The following is a 23,713-nucleotide window of genomic DNA, read 5'->3' as shown; positions in this document are numbered from 1 at the left end:
TTAGAGGAAACGATAGTAGACTTTATTTAATAAAATCATGTTGTACAATGAGGAAGAGGAAAGAGGAGCTCTTCTAACCAAACAATGGCCACCTCATCCTCTTTTGCAGTACTAGCCAAAGCTAAGGCAGCACAATTACATTGTAGAGGTATACTATTACCATCAAAAGAAATAAAAGAAAAGCTATCTCTAATTAAACTAATGTCCTCAATAATCCAGGCAGCTTCTAAACAGAAGGCTCTGTCCGAATTCAAGAGGTCCACAAGCTCAACAAAGTTTCATTCCACCATCATTTTTAAGAAGCTGGTATTTTGACAGAACAAAAGCGCCAATCTCATCACCAAAGCTGCTGTGCAGAGGGGATTTAAATTTTTCTGCAGACAATGACATGATGTCGCTAAGACTTCACCTTTATCGTTCCTTGCGAGAAAACCAAGCCCCACAGAGTTGCTCTTCCTAGATTGAGAAATTGCCAGGTTGAGTTTATAGATTGAATCAGAAGCTGGGGGCTGCCACTTTGCTGTCTGAAGCTCAACAACCCGAGTCTGCCTGTGTTGCACTTCCACAAACTCTAATCGATAAGTATCAGCTTGAGCCTACAAATCCTTGGATGAAGGAATTTTGTTCTCAAAAATTAGCTTGTTCCTGCAGTTCCAAATCAGCTTGTTCCTGCCTTCACGAAACTTTAATATGACATCTACGCATTAAAGTTCTGTGACATATACAATAAAATTTGTATTATCTATAAATAATAAATTGTGGTGGGATAAATTTAAATTGCAGCGTATGTCTATTTTTATTTTTATTTTGCTAATGGGGATAGTAGTCAACACCATTGGTCATGATTGCTCAATTCAACATTCTCTAATGGAAAGTGCCTCTATTGTCACACTCAGGTGAATGAATCACAATGGTCGCCTCTGCCCCCTTATTTTTCATCAAATAAATAAATAAAAAACAAAAAAGTTTTGCCCTTTGTTATCCTCATGGACTTCATAAAACTCAGTTCTTCTATGTTTAAAAACCTCTCTTGCATGGACTTCAAATGATAGCCTATTGCCCTATAGGTAATGGTTAAAAAATATTAAAAATGAAATCCTCTCTTGTATAGTTTTAAAAAATATATATATACATAGAGGGAAACACCATATTGGTAGCAATTCAATCCATCCAAATTATTTTTAATTTGTAGTCACTTTGGTCCTTACCATCAAATCACAATATTTCTTGCACTTTCTTGGCAATCAAATACAAAACCACAAATCAAATTTACCAATTTTCAATTTTTTTTATTATTATTATTTTTTTTTGGTGGTTAAAGACCAATTTTCAATTATAGTAGACAGTAGTATCACCTCAACAACTAAAACAAATCCAAAGTTGGACCCAAAATGACTGCAAATTGAAAATAACGTGATTCAATTTGATTGCTACTAAAATAGAGTGACCAAATTAACAACTACTAAATTGTAGGGACTAAATTGACATGAACCCCAAAAATATACGACCCCAAAATGATGTTTTGTGCTCGCTTGGGGATGATAACTTGGATTCAGGTTGCCAACTTTATTGCTGGATATATGAAAGTGAACCTCTGGCTAACGTATGAAATTACTTAATCAACCATTTCAATTGATAGTTCATCCATGTTTTAATGGTTGAATATGCAAGTTTAAAAAGTTTAATTAGTGTTATACAATTATTTGGAGTGTTCATGCCTTCACGGAACTTTTTTTCTTTAGAGGAAACGATAGTAGACTTTATTTAATAAAATCATGTTGTACAATGAGGAAGAGGAAAGAGGAGCTCTTCTAACCAAACAATGGCCACCTCATCCTCTTTTGCAGTACTAGCCAAAGCTAAGGCAGCACAATTACATTGTAGAGGTATACTATTACCATCAAAAGAAATAAAAGAAAAGCAATCTCTAATTAAACTAATGTCCTCAATAATCCAGGCAGCTTCTAAACAGCAGGCTCTGTCCGAATTCAAGAGGTCCACAAGCTCAACAAAGTTTCATTCCACCATCACTTTTAAGAAGCTGGTATTTTGACAGAACAAAAGCGCCAATCTCATCACCAAAGCTGCTGTGCAGAGGGGATTTAAATTTTTCTGCAGACGATGACATGATGTCGCTAAAACTTCACCTTTATCGTTCCTTGTGAGAAAACCAAGCCCCACAGAGTTGCTCTTCCTAGATTGAGAAATTGCTAGGTTGAGTTTATGGATTGAATCAGAAGCTGGGGGCTGCCACTTTGCTGTCTGAAGCTCAGCAACCTGAGTCTACCTGTGCTGCACTTCCACAAACTCTAATCGATAAGTATCAGCTCGAGCCTACAAATCCTTGGATGAAGGAATTTTGTTCTCAAAAATTAGCTTGTTCCTGCCTTCACGAAACTTTAATATGACATCTACGCATTAAAGTTCTGTGACATATACAATAAAATTTGTATTATCTATAAATAATAAATTGTGGTGAGATAAATTTAAATTGCAGCGTATGTCTATTTTTATTTTTATTTTGCTAATGGGGATAGTAGTCAACACCATTGGTCATGATTGCTCATCAATTCCATTAGGTTTTCTTTCTTAAACTTGTAATCATTCCATGATATCAAAAGTAAAACTCACATGTTATTTACAACAGACATCATGACAATAAAAATAAGATTAGACATATGTAATATGCAACTATCTTTCTTTCTCTCTTTTTTCCCACCTGTAACTTTCTATCATCATAGATGTATTCTATAGATACCTATAAACCCATTAAACAAGCATAATTGCTATCTAATTGAATGACTAAGGAGAAATTTAACACAATTGGGTAGAATATCCTTTGTCCCCAAAATACACAAGTAAGCATCTTCATTACAATACAAGTATTGTAGACAAAAGGTGCTTAATAATTTATGTAAACACTCTGAAACCATATTGCAAATTGTCCAAAAATATGAACATAACAATGATGAAGCCATAAACGGAGTTTAACATAAACAACTGCAATCCATTTTGACATAATAAACTAATTCCTTACTAAGAAGTTAGACACTATCAAAAAGCTTTGGTGAATATTTTCTTTTGCTAAGTTAAAGTCTATTACTTATTCACAACTCATCATTGACCAAGATTGCACAAAGTCCTGCAAGAAATTAAGAACTATAAGTGCATTACTAAATAATCACTAAAAGTAGATAAAGTAACACTAATTAGTGTAGTAACCATATAGGAAAAACCTACATTTTTTTTTTTTTTTTGTGTGGATAATTTAGAAAAAACCTACATCAATAATTGCAGTTTATTGTTGTGGGGGCCGGTCAGTCACCAAAACTATTAAGGTCAAGTTAATTGGGCCTGTGGCCCATCTGAGAATGCAAATTTGTCCGAGGAGGCCCATGTCAAATTGTAAGGGTAACCAAACAAAAGATAGAGTGGATGTCACGAAAGGTAAGTTCAATATTCGTCCGAGGACAAAATCCTTCTTGGCAGTATAAGTCCGGGGACGATTAAAACGTCATCTTGTTACAAACGTACTTTGGAGCTACGTCACCACTAAAGGTGGGATAGGGGACCAAGGGTAAGAAAGAGAAGGCAAACAAATATCTATAACAATAGCGGCCTCTGCATTAATTGCCTCTCAACCAACTCTCTGGCCGCATTAATGCGAAAGTGATGCCTGAACAGTGATGAAGCAGCCTTACAGCTACTAATAGGAGGTTCCAGAAAGTGTTAGATGGGACAAAAAGAGATCTCCTGAACCCAACCTACACGTGTGTGGTGAAGATAGTACGAAGGGGGCAGTATATAACATGAAAGAATAGCATGCAGAGAAGGGGGCGGAACAATAAAAAAGGACAAAAAGAATACTCAGGAAAAAGACTGAGAAACCTTAGAACTTTACTTGTTTCAAAGAGAGACCCATTGTGATATCGGTTCTAATCCATCTATAAACGTGAGGTTGAATCGTTTTTCTTTTAAAAAGTTAATCTAGTTCTTGAACACCCACGCTCTACAAATTCTATTGTTTGGGCCTTTGACGTACAATACTCGTTTGGGATCGTTACAAATTTAGTCCTTACAATTGTAATTTACATATTAAGAAGCACTCCAAGCCTTTACCACATGAACATGCACACTAAGGGGGATGGGGGACCAAGGTAAATGATCTAAAGTATAATCCAATGCCAGCAATTATATAATAAGAGGATGTTTTACTATTTAACAAGGGGAAATTGATTCTTAAAGAAAAATAGAGAAAAAAAGGCAATTGTAAAGAGACTACACAGTGTTTCAAAAGAAAATATGAAAGTAGAGATATCAAACAATTCATGGTAAGACAAAGAATACAAATACAATATGACATCAACTATATTTTACAACCAAAACAAATATTTGAAAGTAAAGCCAAAGCCCACCAAACAAACCACAAAAAACTACTATGAGTAAAAGTTCGTATCATCCATCAACATTCTCTGAAGGCTAAGATACCAAGACCAAGAGACGCGTCGAACCCACTATGTGTCTCGAAGGTGACATTAGGATAAGGAAGTTGGAGAATCTTTCTAACACAAGGGTTCCACAGATAAAATATGTCAGTGTATGTGAATAAATCATCAGAAAGGCAGAGCAGACCATCACAAGTACCGACCAAACGGAATACTGGGCAATAAGACTCAAGGTCTGGACCGTGGAAAGGGAAATCTAACCTTGTGTGTTGTTCTTCAGTGAAATCATTATCATCATCATCATGCAATGTATACACTTCTCTGTCACCTGTGGGTATGGTACCAAACATTTCAAATGGTTGTATGGGAAGCCTGAAGAGGAGGAGGTTTTTGTGGGAATGGCGAAGATGGGTTGAAATGAAAGTTGGGTTTTTGATTAGGGATTTCCGTGTTTTTAAGACAGAGGTACAGACAATGATGGATTTGATAGGTAGGCAATGGAAAATATGCATGGGTAAGAATCTCATTGGGTGAAAATCCCCATCTCTTCTTATTGTCTGACATTGCTACCTAGCTTAGCTTAGCTTTCAAAGAGAGATGAAGAAGGTTAGGGTTTAGGGATGAAGGTTGTGGACTGAGTGGAGTGTAGCTGAAGAGTGTGGCTAGAAAATCAAACAAAACACACAGATTTGCACTTACCATATACCAATTCATATAGTCACCTTGGCTTATAAACCTTGTCCAACTATTTTTCTTGAGCCATGGCCCAAGGGGACAATAAATTGTATGATCCTATTCCACTGTCAATTACTAAGCATGCAAATCTTGAATCTTGAGTCTAGTTGGAAATAACCTTAGTGGCACATTGGAATTGGACTTGCTTTTAAAGCTTACAAATTTTAGTGACCTCAACCTTTCAAGAGTCCAAAACTAAAGTTTTTAATATTGGCTATATGTTTGCTAAAGTTACATTTACAAACAAAGTTCACACTATTAATGTGCATTGATCCATCACTTGTTTCCCATTTACAGGCTGCTACTATATTTTTCATGAGAAATTATTGTATACTCCTGGAATATCATAAATGCGTACTCCCTCCTCTCACATTATTGTGGGTCCCACTAATTAAATTTATGGTGAGACCCACTATTTATGTGAGAGGAGGGACTACAAATTTATGGTACTCCGGAAGTACCTAATAATTTTTCATTTTTCATTTCTAGATATTGCGGAGTATCTTTTCACTTTTTTTTTTCATTATTGTTGATGGTGCAAGTTGTGAGAGCCCTCTTTCAACAAAATCATCCACTAGCTATAAAATCATCAAATTTGGCAAATACTAATTGTGGAAGCAAGAAATTAACTCAAGCTTAATTGCTTGCTTATAATCACAATTAATTTCTATTTTGGGTTCAATACAATCCGCAATGGGAAGTTTGAATAAAAACTAAATAACTCTTTGCTCTAAAAATAGTGTCAAGGACTTTATTCATATAATTTTATTGTTACATTCCTCATTGTGTGTTTCACTCCTCTCTTTCTTTTCTTCTTGCTCTTGGAAAATCTTTAAAAAAAAAAAAAAAACTGCTCTCTTATTTGTCTGTTTCCTTCCTTTTATACTCTCCCTTCTTCTCCTATTTTTAATTTTTAACTTTTATTTTATTTTTATCCTTATCCTTTGCTTGGTTCGCTTCATTTTCTTCTCCATCATCTGCTATAGTAGGTGTTGTCCTGATGTAGTTGGATAGCCTTCTATCCCATGAGGCTCTTCTTTTCTCAAGGTTATGATGAACAAAATATTTTAGGGCTTCTTGTCTTATTCTGATCAGTTATTTGTTGCATTAAATACAACTGTGTCAAGTGGGTTATTGTGGATTTATCAAGAAGATCCGAAAAGCATCCTCGGATATTCACACATACCTCGGAAATAATTTTTGGTAGCTCAAAATCATGGACTGGCGTGGGCAGTATAGTCAATAAGTTTTCACCTCGGATGACTTTAGTGGTTTATTCATGTCCGGATCCAAAGTAATGGATCCTATTAGGTTGAGTTCCAAGGTTAAAGACCTTGGGGAGGTCTCCAATCATTTCCTGTTCACCTTTGGTCCTTACTTCGGGATATGTTCCCTTGTTAGGAGGCTTCATATCTCAGAAAGACTCGTTATGGGCCGTTCTAATCTGAGGTCCAATGCTTATTTGGGTTTTATGTGTCATCTCCCTACATTAATACTGCATGAAACTAATAAAACAATTAAAGAAGTGAAAAGAAAAAGGTTTTTTTTTTTTAAAAAAAAAAAAAAACCCTACCAAAACTCATTATGATTTAGGAGCCAACCATGGTAAACTAATCTTCATTTTAGTGGAAGCATCATTTTTTTCCAATCGTGGTTACACCACTTTTTTTTTTGCTGCATGCTTTTTTATTTTTATTTTTTTAATGAATAGTGAGTAGAGAGATACGTTACTGTAATTTTTTCTATATATACTAACCTCATCATATGCGTTTGGCTCATAGAATGAGTCTTTTTTTTTAATATATATATATATATATTTTTAAGGTTTGGCCTCATAAATTTACATTCATAACTAAATTTTCTACAAAGGTCATAGAGTTATCTTTATTCACAATATATGTAGTTGAGAAAAGTAGAATATAAATTTTGTTCAAAAGCTTACCAATTTTGATAGAAAACTCTTGACCATTGAGAAGAATTAAGTATATGAAACAAAGAATGTGGAAGAAAATAGTGTCCATTATAAATAGGATGAAAGAACAAAAAGAAACTGAAGGAATATTGTGAATTTGCAATTTGAGTTACCACACGTTTGAAAGGGGAAAAGAAGAACAAATGGAAGATGATTTTATTTTTAAGGAAGTTGCAATTGGTTTTTGAATGAGTCTTTTTTTTTTTTTTTTTTGATGATGTGACATGGGTAGTTTTTTTTTTTTTTTAATAGAACTTGAAAAAATAGGAAACGTGGTGTGGTTTTTTTTTGGATAGAATTTGGGAATTGGGATAGGTTTTGTTTTTAATAGAAAACGTGCTGTGGTTGTTTTATTTTGATAGAAGGTGAGGTATTTTTATTTTTTAGAAGACGGTGCGGTAGATTTTTTTTTTTTTTTTTTTGGTGATAGATATATATATATATATATATAGGATTTTTGTGACAAATCTTGGGTAGGAACTTTGTATTTATCTATTATTTAGTAGAGAGTTTTTACCGGCTTTCACTTTTTTGTTTTAAATTTTTGTTGATTTACGGTTTTGAGATGGTTATGAAATCTAGACCATTCAAAAAATCGTACAATAAAGGTTCAAGGTTTTTAAGGTTAGAACGAGATTGAATCGTGATGATATCATAATTAATTAAATTTAATAATGATTTAAAATATAAATAAATTAATTAAATTAGTAAAAACTAAAAATTTGACTAAAATATAGTTAAAATAAATATAGAAATTTATTTTGCAAATAAATATTTTTCCACCTAAGATTTATGGTGAATTTATCGAAAAAGAAACGTTACTTTAGGCTGTGTTTGTTTCATGTAAAATATTTTCCGAAAAATACTTATTTTCCGAAAATGCTATTTTCAGGAAAGGAAAATATTTTTAAGTGTTTGGTTGCATTTCAGAAAATGCTGTGAAAAATATTTTCTGATGTTTGGTTGTGTTGTTGAAAATACCATAGAAAACACATTTTCTACTTGTTGCTCACATTTTCTCAGCTGCCAAACAAATATATAATTTCATCCCTCAATCCAGAAACACAAATAAAACCCAGAAAAAAAAAATTCATAATTCGGTCAAATTGAGAGAAGAAGGAAGAGAGAGAGGCGATTGGGTTCGACGAGAGGCGAGATCGTGCGGCGGAGGCGAAGGCGAGATCGCGTGGTGCTGTGCTACGATCGCGATCGGCGCGGTGCTACGATCGCGATCGGTGTGAAGGCGAGATCGCGATCGGGGACGACGAATCTGGGTTAAGGACGATCGGTTTTGGGGTGCGATGAGAACGATCGGTTTTGGGTGGATCGGTGTGGGGGTGTGACGATCTCACCGATGGTGCAATCGGCGCGATGAGGGTATGAGATAGTGCGATCGAATGGGTTTTCTGGGTTTGACGAATGGGTTTGGGCATGGCTTGACGAACGAGCTTGGTCTTGGGTTTTCTGGGTTCGTCGGAGTCGGTTTTTGGGTTCGGCCTCTTCTTCCTCTCTCTCTCTCTCTCTTTCTCTCTCTGTGCATGTGGGCGCGATCTCCCTCTCACTCAGCTCTCTTTCTGTTTTTCAGAAAATGATATTTGAAGGTAAAATAAAAACGAAAATCATTTTACATCCCAACACAGGACAACTGAAAAGCATTTCCAGAAAATGCATTTTCCGTGCGCAACCAAACACCTGCATTTACGGAAAAGCATTTCCGGAAATGATTTTCACCCAAAACAAATACAACCTTAAATACTAACAGTTAGTACAAAAATTTATTGTAAAAACTAGACTCATTACAAGCACTTTGCGCGTGCTATAAGGCTCTTTTTTATTTTTTATTTTAGGTTTAGTGAACTAATATTTAAAAGTGAGATAGAGATAATGTCCTAATTTTTAGGATTTTGATAAAAGTTTGAAACCCTAAAACTTAGGAACTCTTTTAAAAAAAGTAAATTACTCTTTTAACCCGTTTATGTTTTTAAATTTAAAAATTTTCAACTAAAAGATAGAGGTATTTTAGAAGGTTTAAGAATTTGTGTAAGGATATTTTAGTATGCAAAATGATAAAACCTAAACATGGAATCTTGTTATTTATTTATTTATTTTTTGATATAAAATAGAAATTCTACTATATTTTAATCTAAGTGTATATATGTGTAAAATTTCCTCCTGAAAACTTGAATCTCGACCCTTGTCTGAGCTTGTGGAGTAACCATTGCACCAAAGATGTGTGATAAAATCCTGTTATTAATAACATATAGATACTATGAAAATATTGTGTAAAGACATCATTAACCTAATATAAATTTAAAACCTTTTTTTTAATGCCCTTCCTACCAACATCACGTCTGGTCTCATCAAGACATCAACTTCACCCGATAAGTTTCTTGTTTTTAATTTTTTAATTTTTTTTTATCTATTTACAGTTTTAACGTCATTTCTTATATTTAAATTAATTAAATTAATGGTAATTTTGGAAAAAAATAACAATTTTTTTATTTATAATTTTCCACTTTGCATGTGGTTGTATTTTTGAATTTTTAACAGTTGGAATAGTTAGTAATATACGGTATGTATAAGATACGGTAATTATATGAACGGGTATAACTTGGCATCTTTCATAAAAAGTACGTTTCAAAAATTCAGCAGAAATATACGGAAACAGAAAAAGAACAATACGTGTATAGTACGAGTATAATATGTCTATTTTTTTATATTAAAAAAAAAACGTAACAAAAATACTGAAACATTTTTCATATAATTTTTTTGAGATAACTACAAATATTAAATCATGTCTAGGTATTTCTGTCTCACATTGAAAAAGAAAAAAGAAAAAGTCTAGGTAGGTATAATTGAGAGAGAGAGAGATGCAAAAATAATAATAGGTGAAAGATAATTTAAAAAAAAAAAAAAAGGTAGTAGAGCGTAAAATTTATTACATTGAGAGAAATATAGTATTAATAATGAACAACTTTATTGCTGGGAACTGTGAGACACTTAGGTAGAATTTAGAGCATTCACATAATGCTATTTTAGCACCTAAAATCCTAAAAAATCCACTACATCAATGGTGCCAAAAGTCAAGTTTTTTAAGGTGTTAAAATAGATAAATTTTTTTTTGAATTACTAAAAGTTTGATTTATTAGAACCTTGATGTGAATCCTCTGAGCATTCACATCCGTTAATGTCCAATGGAAAAAAAAAGTGTAGAATTTATATAGTTTTGTTTAAAAATTACCTACATTAGTCTATGTATAATTGTGTAAATTTACAAATTTGCTACAGTAACCGTGTAAATTTACATTGACACTATTTTGCATTTAGTTGTTTTTTCTTTTTTTACATATCTCGAGGATGAAGAAAGAGAGTGGATAATGGTTATTATGTGTAAATAAAGAGAAACAATTGAAAAATGGTAAATTACAATTTACCTACTTGTGGTTTAATCAAAATTTATTTTGCCTATATGTGGTTTGAAATTTGACATTTTACCCACCTAAGGTTAGTTCAGTTAGATTTCTATAACTCACATATGTTAAAAACAAAACTAAATACGTTATTTTGCTCAATTTTTATATCTCTCTCATAAAAAACACAAAAAACATAAAAATACAAGATTAAATAAGATCAAAAACTATCCATCAGAACACTTGTATCATGGAATTTCAAATCACAGGTAAACAACTTAAATTTTGGTTAAACCTTAGGTGGGTAAAGTTTCAAATTTTAAATTACATGTGAGCAACTTAAATTTCAGTCGAACCACATATGGTAAATTATAAATTGCCAATTAAAAAAATCAAGAAAATTTGATATTTTAATGAAATATAGTGTAAAATACATAATTTAACGTAATTTTTTTTGAAAAGTTATAGTATGTAAAATAGAAAATATAAACTCTTATACTAAAATAGAAAATAAAATAGACAAAAAAAACATGTTTAAGCAAAGCTTTATTTTTATATTTGTACTCGTCGCTAACCCGTGCTATACACGGAAACTTACCTATTTGTGAGGTAGACTAAAATAATTTTACAAAATTTAAAATTGATTAAGAAACTACAAGTATGACTTCAATTTGTGTTACAATTTCAGATAATGTAAAAAAAAAAAAACTCAAAAAATCAGATATTAAAACTTCTGAAAGACTAAAAAATATTAAAGAATCAGCTTATGAATTATTGAAATAAAACAAAATATATATGACTAAACAATAGAGAAATATAAGAGAAATATGAGTTATATTCAAATGAATAATTTCAATTATTGCAAACTTTTTTATCTTGTAAAAAAAGGGTAAAGAGAGTCTGGTAGTTCATATATGAAAATTATTTTTTTTAAAATACATGAAAAATCATAAAATAATATTTTTTAATAAAGTAAAGGAGTAAAAGAGAAGAAAATAACATAAGAAGAGTTCATACCTCTACTCAACTTTTATAGTGTTCATGATTTATTCACCATTATTCTTTTGCTTGAACTACCCTTACTGCTTGGTGTCACGACCCCAATATAGTGATATACCCAATTCTATGTTCTGCTATTGTTTTTTCTCCTTCCTTTGAGCGTGTGAGGTTGAGAGACACTTGCTGGTCTATATATATGCCATGTAGAATATGATAAGTTTGGGGATTTAGATAGACTCAATCTTTCTAACAACTGTTGAACTTCACGTTTAAGATTTCAATTAGTATTGGGAAAATTTATAAATTAACAACATTTGAGTTTAAATTTGAGTTTAACTTGGACTTGTTAGAAAAATAGCACTACTTGTTAAGTTTGGATTAAACAAAAATAATTTTGTTTTTTAAAAAAATGATAAGGATGAGTTTGAGTTTAAGTTAGATTTGTTAGAGTTTCTCAAAAAAAAAAAAAGTTAGACTTGTTAGAGAAATAGAGTTTCACTCTTTGTTAAGTTTGGACTGAACAAAAATAATAATTGTGAGAGTTTCAGAGATTTCTGTTATATATATAGAGAGAGAGAGAGAGAGAGAGAGATAAAGTTAAAAACTGTTAAAAAAAAAGTAAATGAAGTAAAACACTAACTAAAACGTATTGCTGTAAAACTCAAACTGAAAAGTTTATAGTGCATTCTTAAAAAAAAAAAAAAATTTATAGTGAAACATTGAAATGTATTGCTAAAGTATATATATATACTGATGAGGTATTTTACTTTCAATTTCTATTTTGACATATGGGACATGCGCATGCGTATAAAAGATTTACTCTCTTGTACTATATACTTTTACGTCAGAAACTGGATCATGCCAATTAACCAGAAGAATAAATTAGGATTGCTTTTTGGGACCCTTTGAGAGGAACTTCACTTCAAACATAACTGGATCCACTTTTCCACATTGTTTTACTTGGATATATTATTTTTGTTATAGAATTTTAGTTAAAATAGAATTTTGAAACTCTTTAAATATATATTTAATAGAGTTTTATTTCAATTATACTATTGTAATACTTAATAACATATTTACATGTTAAAGAGGAATAATAAATATATAAGATATAAAATTTAAAATAAAAATAAAAAGAAAATAATCATAACGTTGAAAATTGTGGCAGGCTGAAAGCTTCAATTATATATATATATATATATATATATGTGTGTGTGTGTGTGTGTGTGTGTGTGTGTGTGTGTGTGTGTGGATTATTTTGTTTAAGCCAAGCTACCTATAAGAGCGCCGCCGCTTGTGAAAGGGAGAGTATCACTGTGAATCCAAATTCCCATCCGCGCTAGTAGAAATGCTACACCAAAGCTTAACTATCAACGGCGCAGCCACAAATACAGATACTATCTCCAGCTTTAATCCCTGTTTGGCTCCACGAATAACACCACCACCACCACCGCCGACCACACTCAGCTTCTTCTTCTCCATGAACCACTCCACCAAACAAAACCCTCTTCTCTCTTCTTCTTCTTTAAAGCACACAACTCCAGTCTTCGCTTCTCAGGCCTCACGTGTCACTCACGAGACCTCACCTAGGTAAGTCAAATAGTAATAGTAGCTTGCAATTCTTATTCAGTTGTTTCTGTTTCCGAAACTCTTGGGATTTTTTTTTTTTTCTAAATTGATTTCTGAGTTTGGATGTGGCGGAAAAATAGAGATGGGTAATTTTTATTTGGCTATTTTGAAGTAGGCAAACGTTGACTTAGTAATATGTATAATGCATTTACGTACACAAAGAGACACACTGCACGATTTTCTTATAATGTGTGTGTTTTATTTATTATTATTATTATTATTATTATTATTATTATTATTATTATTATTATTATTGTGTTTAGACTTTAAGATATGGGTCTTATGTTACATGTTTTGTTGTTTATAGTATCTGATTTTTAAAATAATAAATCATGAACAATGCAAAATTAAGAATTTTGGCTTCCTGGGATGCTATTGGATTTAAGGTTTGTGAAGTCAGTTGGTGGAAGTTAACTATTAGAATAACCATTAGAATAGGCTGGCAATTCGAGATAGGATACTGCAGTGGGTCATAAAAGGGGATTCAGCTTGTGTCTTATATGCAGAAGTGGTGGGGAAAGTGAGAACCACTAGTCTTTTGGAAGGAGCTCATGCACTGCTTCCTTGTGAAAAATCCTAGGGTTTATTGGGATGACATTGTTGATTGGGGTGGGAAGAACCTAAAAGGAAGGAGTACGAAAGCTGTGGTTTGTAAATTAGCTTTTCTGGGCCTCTGTTTATCATATTTGGCACCAAAAGGAATTCTCTTATTCATTGTGGTACTCTGTTAGAACAGAGGAGACCATTGGGTGCGATATCAAGTGGGTAGTTCAAGCTAGGGTGGAAGCCAAATGGTGCTACCGCAACTTAATCCTTCTCAGGGCTACATGTTGTATATGGGTATTTCCTCATTGTAATTATTAAGCCTTCTGATCAGTAGGATGTGACAGTGATTTTGGTTGTTGTTTCAGATAGTTTCTTGTGGGTTGATTTGTGTTGGTTGTTTGGTTAGATGTGTGCTTGTTGTACTATGTTCCCTTGTTAATAAAAATTTTGTCCATCCAAAAAAAAGTATGATGTCTTTCTTACATGATTGCTTGGCTGCTGCTTGGACTTGCATGAAAGAACTTGTTAATATTACTAATTGGATATTAATTTGGAGTTAAAAATTTATCTAACATGGAACCTTCCACCATAATGCTTGTTCTTGTAGCAAAGATGATGTGCCTGTACATGGACTATCTGAGGTGATTGTTGGTGTTTTGGGAGGAGGGCAACTGGGTCGTATGCTATGTCAAGCAGCTTCTCAAATGGCTATTAAAGTAATGGTTTTGGATCCGCTTGAGAACTGCCCTGCAAGTGCACTTTCTTATCATCATATGGTTGGAAGCTTTGATGATAGTGCTATGGTTCAGGAATTTGCGAAAAGGTTCTAATTTTTATGAGATTGATGGCATTTTTTGTTTTGTTTTGTTTTGTTTTGTTTTTTTAATAGTCAATAGTTTTTGTAAATGTATTCTTTTGTTATAATTTGGTAATAATATGTCTATGTTCTTGGTAGATAGATGTGATGTATTGACTGTAGAAATTGAGCATGTTGATGTTGCAACCATGGAGATGCTTGAGCAACAAGGAGTGGATTGCCAGCCTAAAGCCTCAACTATCCGAATTATTCAGGTATGCTTTTCTTTAACTTTACCAATTGGTTATTGACTGCTTTCTTGCAAAATATGAGAAAATAAGTTGAATGAAATCATTTCCTTATGCATAAGTTTTTTTCCTTTTGAGGAAATGCATTCTGTTTTATAAAATCACAAAAGTGGATCCTTGAGGATTTTGGTGCTACTTTAGATGCCCACCTTCCCTTAATCTTAGGTTTTCATTCAAGTACTTTTCTGTTATAGGAAGTGTAGAAATGTCTGGGGTTACTTTATTCCCCTATTGTCATCATAACACAAGGACACAAAGGAACTGGCATTTTAGAGCTACTTTTGACTGTTTCTTTGTAGTTAGACTAAGCTTGTAAGTAATCCCTTTTCAACCTATTTCTAAGATTAGTTAGTTATCTGTTAGAATTTATTTCCTCCCTCTTGTTATACTTAAATGAATAAATTCATTCGTAATGATAGAGTGACTAAATTTTACGCAAGTTGTCAACCTACCACAACTCTCCATCCTTTTCCCGCAGGCTTGAGATTGACTGTGAACTTACATGACACTAAGAATAGACAAAGGCAGAGTTATTAAAATGAATAAGTAATTGTACATATTAATTCATATATTTGTTGCAATAAAATATGACTTTTAGTTCCATGATTCATGTTTTGATTTTTACAGGACAAATATCTTCAAAAGGTTCATTTTTCTCAGCATGCCATTCCACTTCCTGAGTTCATGCAGGTTTACCACTTTTTATTAATATCTAACTGAAGGATTTAGCTAATGTTATTTACCTTTTATTTTCACATATCCAATATGAGAGAAATTAAAATTTTTTGATCATGAAACATGGCTACCACAGATAGATGATCTTGAAGGTGCCAAGAGAGCAGGTGAACTATTTGGCTATCCTCTTATGATTAAGAGCAAAAGGTTAGCTTATGATGGGCGTGGAAATGCTGTTGCTCACAATGAGGAGGAGCTCTCTTCCGCTGTAGCTGGTAACATGTTTAGTTATTAAAGATTTAAGTGCTATTAATGTTGGTATTTCTTATGTTTGGTATTTGAATTGTGTTATTAACCATGTAATGCTCCAATTATCTTTTTTCTTTTTTGGATTGGTATGTTACACATGCACCTAATTGGTCTTTGTTCTTTTAATTAATATAAGTGGAAGCTTACATTTCTTTTTAACTTTCAATTGCGAATTTTTGCAGCTCTTGGAGGATTTGATCGTGGTTTATATGTTGAAAAGTGGGCACCCTTTGTAAAGGTTAATGAGGATATACTATTTAGTTTATTTTTTAGTTTTTCAATCTGCATTTATTCTTGACTCTATGTTTTTCTTTATCCTGCAATATGACATGCATATTTTAATCTTGGACATATGATTAAATTTGCAACATATATTAGTAAGAATTCTTTGGAGTGCCTCTAACTACAATTTAACTTGTTTGGTTCACTTGTATAATATGCCAGCATGTATTCATAATTAGATTTGATCATCCTATGTATGCTCCTAAATTTTCACCATTATGATTTGACAACTGTTTCTTTGATATTCATATGATCATTTGTATTATTTAAAGTAAGCATAAAGTTTCTCTACAACCTAAATTGGAGGAACTCCCTTCAAACTACTACGTGTCAACACTAGAGAGTGACTAGTCTCCCGGTCCAGCTGAAGCTCAACTTCAAAAATAACGCTGTTAACCTAGGTCTGACTGCTCTGTAGAAAGAGAGAAAAAAGTAGTCTAACTTCTGGGGTTAAGAGGGTTATTTATTGAATCTCAGCTTTAGGACCAGGACACTTGTCACTCTCTGGTGTTGACACATAGTAGTTTGGATGGAGTTCCTCCAATTTAGGTTGTAGAGAAACTTTGTCCTTGAAGTAGTTAACTTCATTTTTTCCTTTTAGGTAGTGTAAGGTGTGTTCTCACATCAACCAACTAGTTGCTAGAACTTCAGAAATGAAACATAGATACTCGTGAAATTGAAAAGAAGTTTGTTAGTTGGTTCTGTATTGCAAATTGCATAAAAAACACAATTTGTTAATCTTGTTCTTCTAAAAACTGTGTATAATACTGATATATGGCAGCCAAAACTGTTTTCTGAAGAACTGTATTAAAGTAATATTCTTTTACTTTAATGCATAAATTTTAATTAGTTTGTTTAGCTTACAACTCCTCTCCACTTTGACTTCTGAACATGCATACATTGATGCATTTTGAAAATATGTAGGTCTAGAAAACTGTCTAAATTGTTTACATTCCAATCATATTTTATTGCTGCAGCTTTTGTCATTAGTGTTTTAGGATAGTTTTTTAACTTTGTGGCTGCGTTTAACATGATGAAAACAGCTTTTAAATCCAGAAATTTAGACCTCATTTGAATTATGCTTTCATTTGATCAATATTGTTTTTTTTTTTTTTGGCTGAAGCAGTATGGTATTTCTTAATAGTGTGAAAGATAGAATCTTATAGATTATAGATATTATTTACTTCTTTTTTGGGAATAACTTCAGGAGCTGGCTGTCATTGTTGCAAGAGGAAGAGACAATTCTATTTTGTGCTATCCTGTTGTTGAAACCATTCACAAGTAAGATGTAGATTCAGTGTTTACATTGTCTATTTTCCCTTCATGGTTTAATCTTAAATGATGCAGAATTATGTGAGAAGCATTCACCTTTAGTATTTAGATGTTAACTTTACATCCCTATACTTCTCATTAAGGTTCTTTGATCTCTTGTAGGGAAAACATTTGTCACATAGTCAGGGCACCAGCTAATGTGTCATGGGATATTAGGAAACATGCTACTGATGTTGCCTACAAAGCTGTTAGTTCATTAGAAGGTGCTGGTGTGTTTGCAGTTGAATTGTTTTTGACTGGGGATGGTCAGGTTGTGTTTTTGCTTCTTTCTTTGAGACTGTTAAATGCGCACACACACACACACACATATATATATCTTTTTTTTAATACCTCTTGATGCTAGAATTGCTTCCTTTTTTGTTATCCTCCATATTTTTTCCTAATTTTGTTTCAGCATTATCTTCTTTTGGCTAATGAATTTATGTCCTGAACTCTTAACAGATTCTTCTAAATGAAGTGGCTCCTAGACCCCATAATAGTGGTCATCACACAATTGAGTCTTGCTACACCTCACAATTTGAACAACATTTGCGGGCTGTTGTTGGTCTTCCACTTGGTGAGCCATCAATGAAAACTCCTGCTGCTGTCATGTACAATATACTGGGTGAAGATGAGGTGAAGAACTTCTTTTTATTTTTTTATCTATCTAATATATAAAATGAATATGGCATGAAGCTGAAGTCATTTGTTTCTTTCAGAACCTATTTCTGTAACATACTTTCACTGAAAATATTCTGCTTGAAGTTTGTTAAAGTTGCAGCTAGAATTAGGTATAAGTCTGTGCTTGAGCTTGATGACTTTGTATACCATTGTGAATAACGAAATTTTAAGAAATTACAATTAATACAAATCAAACGTTCCGTCTGTCCTGGTTCTCATTAACTGATTTTCAGTTCTAAAATTATTTTATCTTGGAAAACTTGTTAATGTTGGTAAAAAAAGTAAATTGGAACATCAATGTACAACAAAATGTTTGAAATGTCTTTATTCAGCATAACTATCTTTCACTACCCCCTCCCCCCACATGTCAAAATGTCTCTCTCTTTTATTTATTTATTTATTAAATTTCAGGGAGAGCTTGGTTTTATTTTAGCTCATAAACTGATTAGAAGGGTATTGAGAATCCCTAGGGCTACTGTTCAGCATAACTATCTTTCACTACCCCCTCCTCCAAGATTCAAATCTCTCTTTTTTATTTATTTATTTATTAAATTTCAGGGTGAGCCTGGTTTTATTTTAGCTCATCAACTGATTAGAAGGGCATTGAGTATTCCTGGGGCTACTGTTCATTGGTATGACAAGCCAGGTATGTGAATTTCTTTTTCTTCTCTCTCTCTCTCACACATGCACACACACACACTACTTGATCTTTACCTCATACTTGACATTTTCCCGCATTGCCTTAATGACTTGGCAGAAATGCGAAAGCAGCGAAAGATGGGCCATGTCACAATTGTTGGGCCTTCCATGGGTGATGTGGAAGAACGATTAAAATCAATTCTGAAGGAAGAAGGTTCTGATTGTAAGGCTGCAGGTAATTGCACTAGGGACTTCTCATTTTTATTTACTGAATGTCACAATGGCCAATGCTGGTTAACCAAAAAGCAAGTTTTCTCTAGGAGGCACAAATGTTTTTGGAAGGTGTGGTGAGATGTTTGCATCTATGCTATCAATTAAATTTGACTTTGGTGCATCTTTTTGGAGCATATTTCCTTAAGTCAGTGATTGCCTCAATTAAATTTATTTATTCAATATTTTACATTTTCTTACATAAAAATATTCCTACATGCTACCCACACACACACACTATGTCGGGTAGTTTCCAGAATAATCAGCACTAATGCTACTTTAAATTTTCAGGCTATGAGCTTTGGGTTATTATATTTTGCATAAAAAAAGTCTTACTTTGGCTTAGGATGGAAAAGTGACAGTGTAGGGAGGGAAATTACCATAAGATTTTATTTTTAAGAGGCATAGATTCTAAACCGTTTGGAGATTACAATTTATCATTTCCATTTTAAAAATTGATTTAATTCTCCTTTTACCAAGATATTGCTTCTGCCAGTCCTCACTCTTCATTTATGATTTTTATTCTCTTGTGTGGTGGGGGGATCACCAATCTTTCATATAGCTATACCCTTATTATGTTGATGGTTGCAAGTGTTTTCCTTTTGTTTGAAGTTTACATGCCTTAAGTTTTGATTTTGAAAGTTTGTTACACTTAAATTGTGTTTATGTTGCTCCAATTCTGAATGCAGTGACACCACGTGTTGGGATCATTATGGGTTCTGATTCAGATCTTCCTGTTATGAAGGATGCTGCAAGGATTTTGAATATGTTTGGTGTGCCTTATGAGGTTGACTTCTAGTGAACTACAGGGTCTATTTTGGAATTCGGGAGTTATTGATCATTTAATTTTATTTTCTTGTATATTCCAGTTCTACCTTAACAAATTATAATATGCAGGTGAAAATAGTTTCAGCTCACCGGACCCCTGAAATGATGTTTTCATATGCCTCATCTGCCCTGGAGAGAGGCATTCAGATTATCGTTGCTGGTGCTGGAGGTGCAGCCCACTTGCCAGGCTAGTTTATTTGAACTATGCTCCATATATTGTTTCAAAGTTGCTTTAAATGTCTCACTGGAATTAATTGAGCTTTGTTGTGACTTGCAGGTATGGTAGCTGCACTCACTCCCTTGCCTGTTATTGGCGTCCCTGTGCGTGCTTCTGCATTGGATGGACTTGATTCACTCCTGTCCATTGTGCAGGTATATTATTTTCTTACTTCTAAATTATTACATTTATGGAATGGGTAAGTGTTGTAAAGATCCAATATCCTATGTTAGTTCTAAAAAACTAGGGCATTTAAATTGGATGTCTGAAATCCTGGGGTCCTAGGGATGCCCTTTTTCTGGTTTTTATAGTTGCTTATCCTTGATTAATTAATGTGTTTGCTTTATTTGTTGAGAGAAATTCTATTTTAATTCTTTGGGATGTGTTTTCTGGCACAGAGAATTACTATTATTCTTTTATTGTAATTTACAATTACCACGTATATTTCCTTGGCACAAAAATACTACTGAAATTAAGGCAAGTTGATGAAGGCAATATTTTTAAGCCTTGTTTATGAGGTGAAGAAAAAATATATATTTTTGAAGTAATTTAATTAATAGGTGCCTGGAGCAAAAAAAAAAAAATCATGGGTTCTGTATATCTATGTCACTAAATAAAAAAAATCAAAGATGCTGAATTTCTATGGAACCCCCCCCCAAACAAAAAAACAAAAAAAATCATTGGTGCTAAATATCTAACATCTGAATGGCACCTATCAAAAAACAAAAAAACATCTGAATAATGGAAGTATGTAGACGCTTGCTTAATCATGTTGAGATTTGCACAATCAGTTTCATTGCCTTAAAACATTGTCCAATTTTAGAGCCTCAGAAAAGATGGTGCTTCATTCGTTATCTCAAGTTCATGTTTGATTTCTACTTGCACTTTTTTTTTTTTTTTTTTTGGGTATTTGATCAGTAATTAAGAAGCTTTATTGAAAAAGGAGAAATAAGAAACACAGCAGAGGAAACAGTTTCCTTGGTACACAGGGAGTTTACAAGGAAAATTTGATCACCACAAAGTCCTAATTTTTATTTATTCCTTTGATGATTATGCAGATGCCAAGGGGTGTTCCAGTTGCAACAGTTGCAATAAACAATGCTACCAATGCAGGTTTGCTTGCAGTAAGGATGATGGGGATTCGTGATGCTGACCTAATGGCAAGGTGGGTTTTTTTCTCTCTTCCCTCTCTGGAAGTAAAGCAAAACTTTGTGTTGGCTATGAAACCAAAGAAAAAAGAACTTTAGTTCACAAGTCTTGCATGAGCTGATTCTGGAATGATATCCTTTGCAGAATGAGCCAGTATCAAGAAGACACAAGAAATGATGTCTTGAGAAAAGCAGAGAAGCTGGAAAAGGATGGTTGGGAGTCCTATTTGAATCCATAAGTACATAACTGCTTTGCCTGCCATATGCATGATTTTTGTGAGTTTGACACACTATGGAAGTTCAAGTTTGGAGAACACATTACCACAGCGAAATTTGGAATTAACTAAAGAATATATCCAAAGAGGATCAATATATGTAGGATGAATGCAAAAATGTGTTAACAGAAAGAAGTTCAGGTGAGGATGGAACTGGCAATTTTGCTTCAGTTTTGAGAGATCAAGGACAGAAAACAGAGGGCGTTTGTGGGACTGGGAAGAAGCCTTGTATCCATTGTAGTTGCTATAAGGGTCCACTGTAGCAGTTGAGTTGAATGAGTCAAAAGAACTTTTTATCCCTTTAGTTGCATAAGGGTGTCCTTTTGACCTTAATATTTAGATGGTAATCAATGATTGATTACAGCACTGAGTTCTTGTACGTTTACAATGAACGATTTTTCTAACTGGTCTCAAGCAATTGTTCTGCCATTGAAGGTCAGCGAGCTGCTCAATTCAAATCTATGATATCTATTGGTAGGCTTAAGCTTGTCTTTGGATGGTGGCACAGCAACATGTTAATTGGATTTAAATATAGATTTGAATATATCATAGTCTATTCTTGTTATTCTTCTGGATAAAAGCCTGGAGAATCTTACACTTCAAATTTCTTGGATTTACCTCTAATCCTGGAAGTTCATATTATTTTCTTGTACTCTGCAATGTTAGCACTAATACGGTAATACCCTTCTAAAACGTACTAATAAAATACCAGTCTACACCAACCTATATCAATTATAACGATGGATTTCAGGTCTTTCAGCTACTACCAGAAAAATAATTTAGAAAATAAAAAAGGTTATAAAATTGGGTTAGTATACTTAGACTAATATTTGGGCATATAAGATATTTGGATTTTAAGTATTAACTAGTATTGAGATATTTCATTCTCCTTGCCTGATCAAAATGTCAATATGGCATTGACTACTTTGACATCTTCGTCTGTAACTTGGATTGCCTATCTGGAAGGGTGAAAAGCTTTAAGGAATGGGAAACAAAAGTGCTAATAACGAGATAATATTACTGGTAGGCTAGGCTCAAAATTGAGCAATTTTGCTATCATTTTAGTTTTTCAATCACATGTTTGTTTGTATTAACAAGAAAAAAAACACATAATTTAATGAAATCCTTCCCTCTAGACCTTCTCTTTTTTCTTTTTTTCTTTTTAATTGTGGTTTTCATGTATATAGCTAATTTAAAAAGAAAAAAAAAGTGTTTGGCCAATCAAATTATTAGGTAATTCTTTGTATTTATCTCAAAAGCCACTCTCTTATATAAATACATTGACATATAATTAATGGGATGGACCATCTGATGGATAATTTTTGTTTTTGTTTTTGTTTTTTGTTTTTTGTTTTTTTTTTGTTGGGGGGGGGGGTGTTTAAACTTTTAATAAACGTACTCGTATTCAACAACATTAGTTTTCCAAGACCCGTTTCAACATTCCTTAAGGTCATACATTGCACACTATCAGAAAAGCCATTATAGTGGTGCATAAAGACTGCTCTTCTAGCCGTGAAACAAATATGCGCTATGGTGACCCTAAATAGTGAATAGAACATGATTATTCAAGAAAACATTAGATTTTCAAACTAGGCAAAGGCCCTTTGTCTTGTGCAGCCACATTCTTTAAGACAGTCAACACTTGCTTGGTAGCATAATTTTCAGAGAATATGGTAATCGAAATTATTGGCATCTCAATTGTTTTGAGAAGTTCTATTGAATAATAAAGTCATAGGCCATACAGTGACGACCATCTCTCCTCTTTTTAAGATCTTCTCAATCTTACCTTCTCCTTATACATTGCAATGGCTTTGCTGACCAACAAAGGAGCTTCTTTTTTTTTTCTTCCACTCATCGATGGAACTATGATGTCTTCTTGAGTTTTAACTGTGAAGATACTAGTTATGGATTTAAGTGTTGAAGCTGAATCTAGCCACACACACAAAAAGATTTTGTATTTTGTTACTAGTAATTGGAATGGAATATCTGGTTCAAAAGATTCTCAGAAGCAGAGTATGTAATTTTGTGTTGATCCTCCCATTCATAACTAGTAGTCGCTTACTCATGCAAGAAAATTTGTCAAAAAATATTTATAAATGATTCATATTTGAGTGTGTGTGTATATATATAAGATGAAAGCTATAAGATTGAATCCCTAATATTCTTGTACTTAAACAACAAGTTTGAATGGTTAAATGTTCTAAGTTTGATGAATTCACAATCATAGCCTTAATTACT

General features: G+C 33.1%; 1 protein-coding gene across 3 annotated transcripts; it reads left to right on the top strand.

Moving 5' to 3' along the window:
* The first annotated feature begins 12,802 nt into the window (after window positions 1-12,802).
* On the top strand, window positions 12,803-22,079 carry LOC115953009 (phosphoribosylaminoimidazole carboxylase, chloroplastic-like). Of its 3 annotated transcripts, none has more exons than XM_031070415.1 (16): window positions 12,803-13,151; window positions 14,344-14,559; window positions 14,696-14,807; window positions 15,468-15,530; window positions 15,652-15,790; window positions 16,007-16,062; window positions 17,314-17,387; window positions 17,541-17,688; window positions 17,880-18,053; window positions 18,657-18,744; window positions 18,856-18,972; window positions 19,697-19,794; window positions 19,905-20,022; window positions 20,113-20,207; window positions 21,111-21,217; window positions 21,346-22,079. In XM_031070415.1, exons 1-16 carry the CDS (start codon window positions 12,910-12,912, stop codon window positions 21,437-21,439), a joined length of 1,941 nt encoding a protein of 646 aa, XP_030926275.1. In that variant the 5' UTR covers window positions 12,803-12,909; the 3' UTR covers window positions 21,440-22,079. The 3 variants fall into 3 exon arrangements, with proteins under 3 accessions (XP_030926275.1, XP_030926276.1, XP_030926277.1); XM_031070416.1 differs by having other exon boundaries at window positions 13,062-13,151; window positions 14,349-14,559; window positions 21,346-22,040; XM_031070417.1 differs by lacking the exon at window positions 12,803-13,151 and having other exon boundaries at window positions 14,434-14,559; window positions 14,692-14,807; window positions 21,346-22,040.
* Window positions 22,080-23,713: the final 1,634 nt, after the last annotated feature.

The sequence above is a fragment of the Quercus lobata genome, chromosome 7 (genome assembly GCF_001633185.2).
Source record: "Quercus lobata isolate SW786 chromosome 7, ValleyOak3.0 Primary Assembly, whole genome shotgun sequence".
NCBI lineage: Eukaryota > Viridiplantae > Streptophyta > Magnoliopsida > Fagales > Fagaceae > Quercus > Quercus lobata.
The sequence above is the reverse complement of the archived record's forward strand: the minus strand, read 5'-3'. Positions and strand labels throughout refer to the sequence as shown.

What these genes read in the sequence shown, in the direction of transcription:
- LOC115953009 (XM_031070415.1), top strand. Translation starts at nt 12,910, where the DNA reads ATGCTACACCAAAGCTTAACTATCAACGGCGCAGCCACAAATACAGAT. An exon ending in CAACTATCCGAATTATTCAG is followed by an intron (nt 14,808 to 15,467) that starts GTATGCTTTTCT and finishes TGATTTTTACAG; the next exon opens with GACAAATATCTTCAAAAGGT. An exon ending in TTCTGATTGTAAGGCTGCAG is followed by an intron (nt 18,973 to 19,696) that starts GTAATTGCACTA and finishes TTCTGAATGCAG; the next exon opens with TGACACCACGTGTTGGGATC.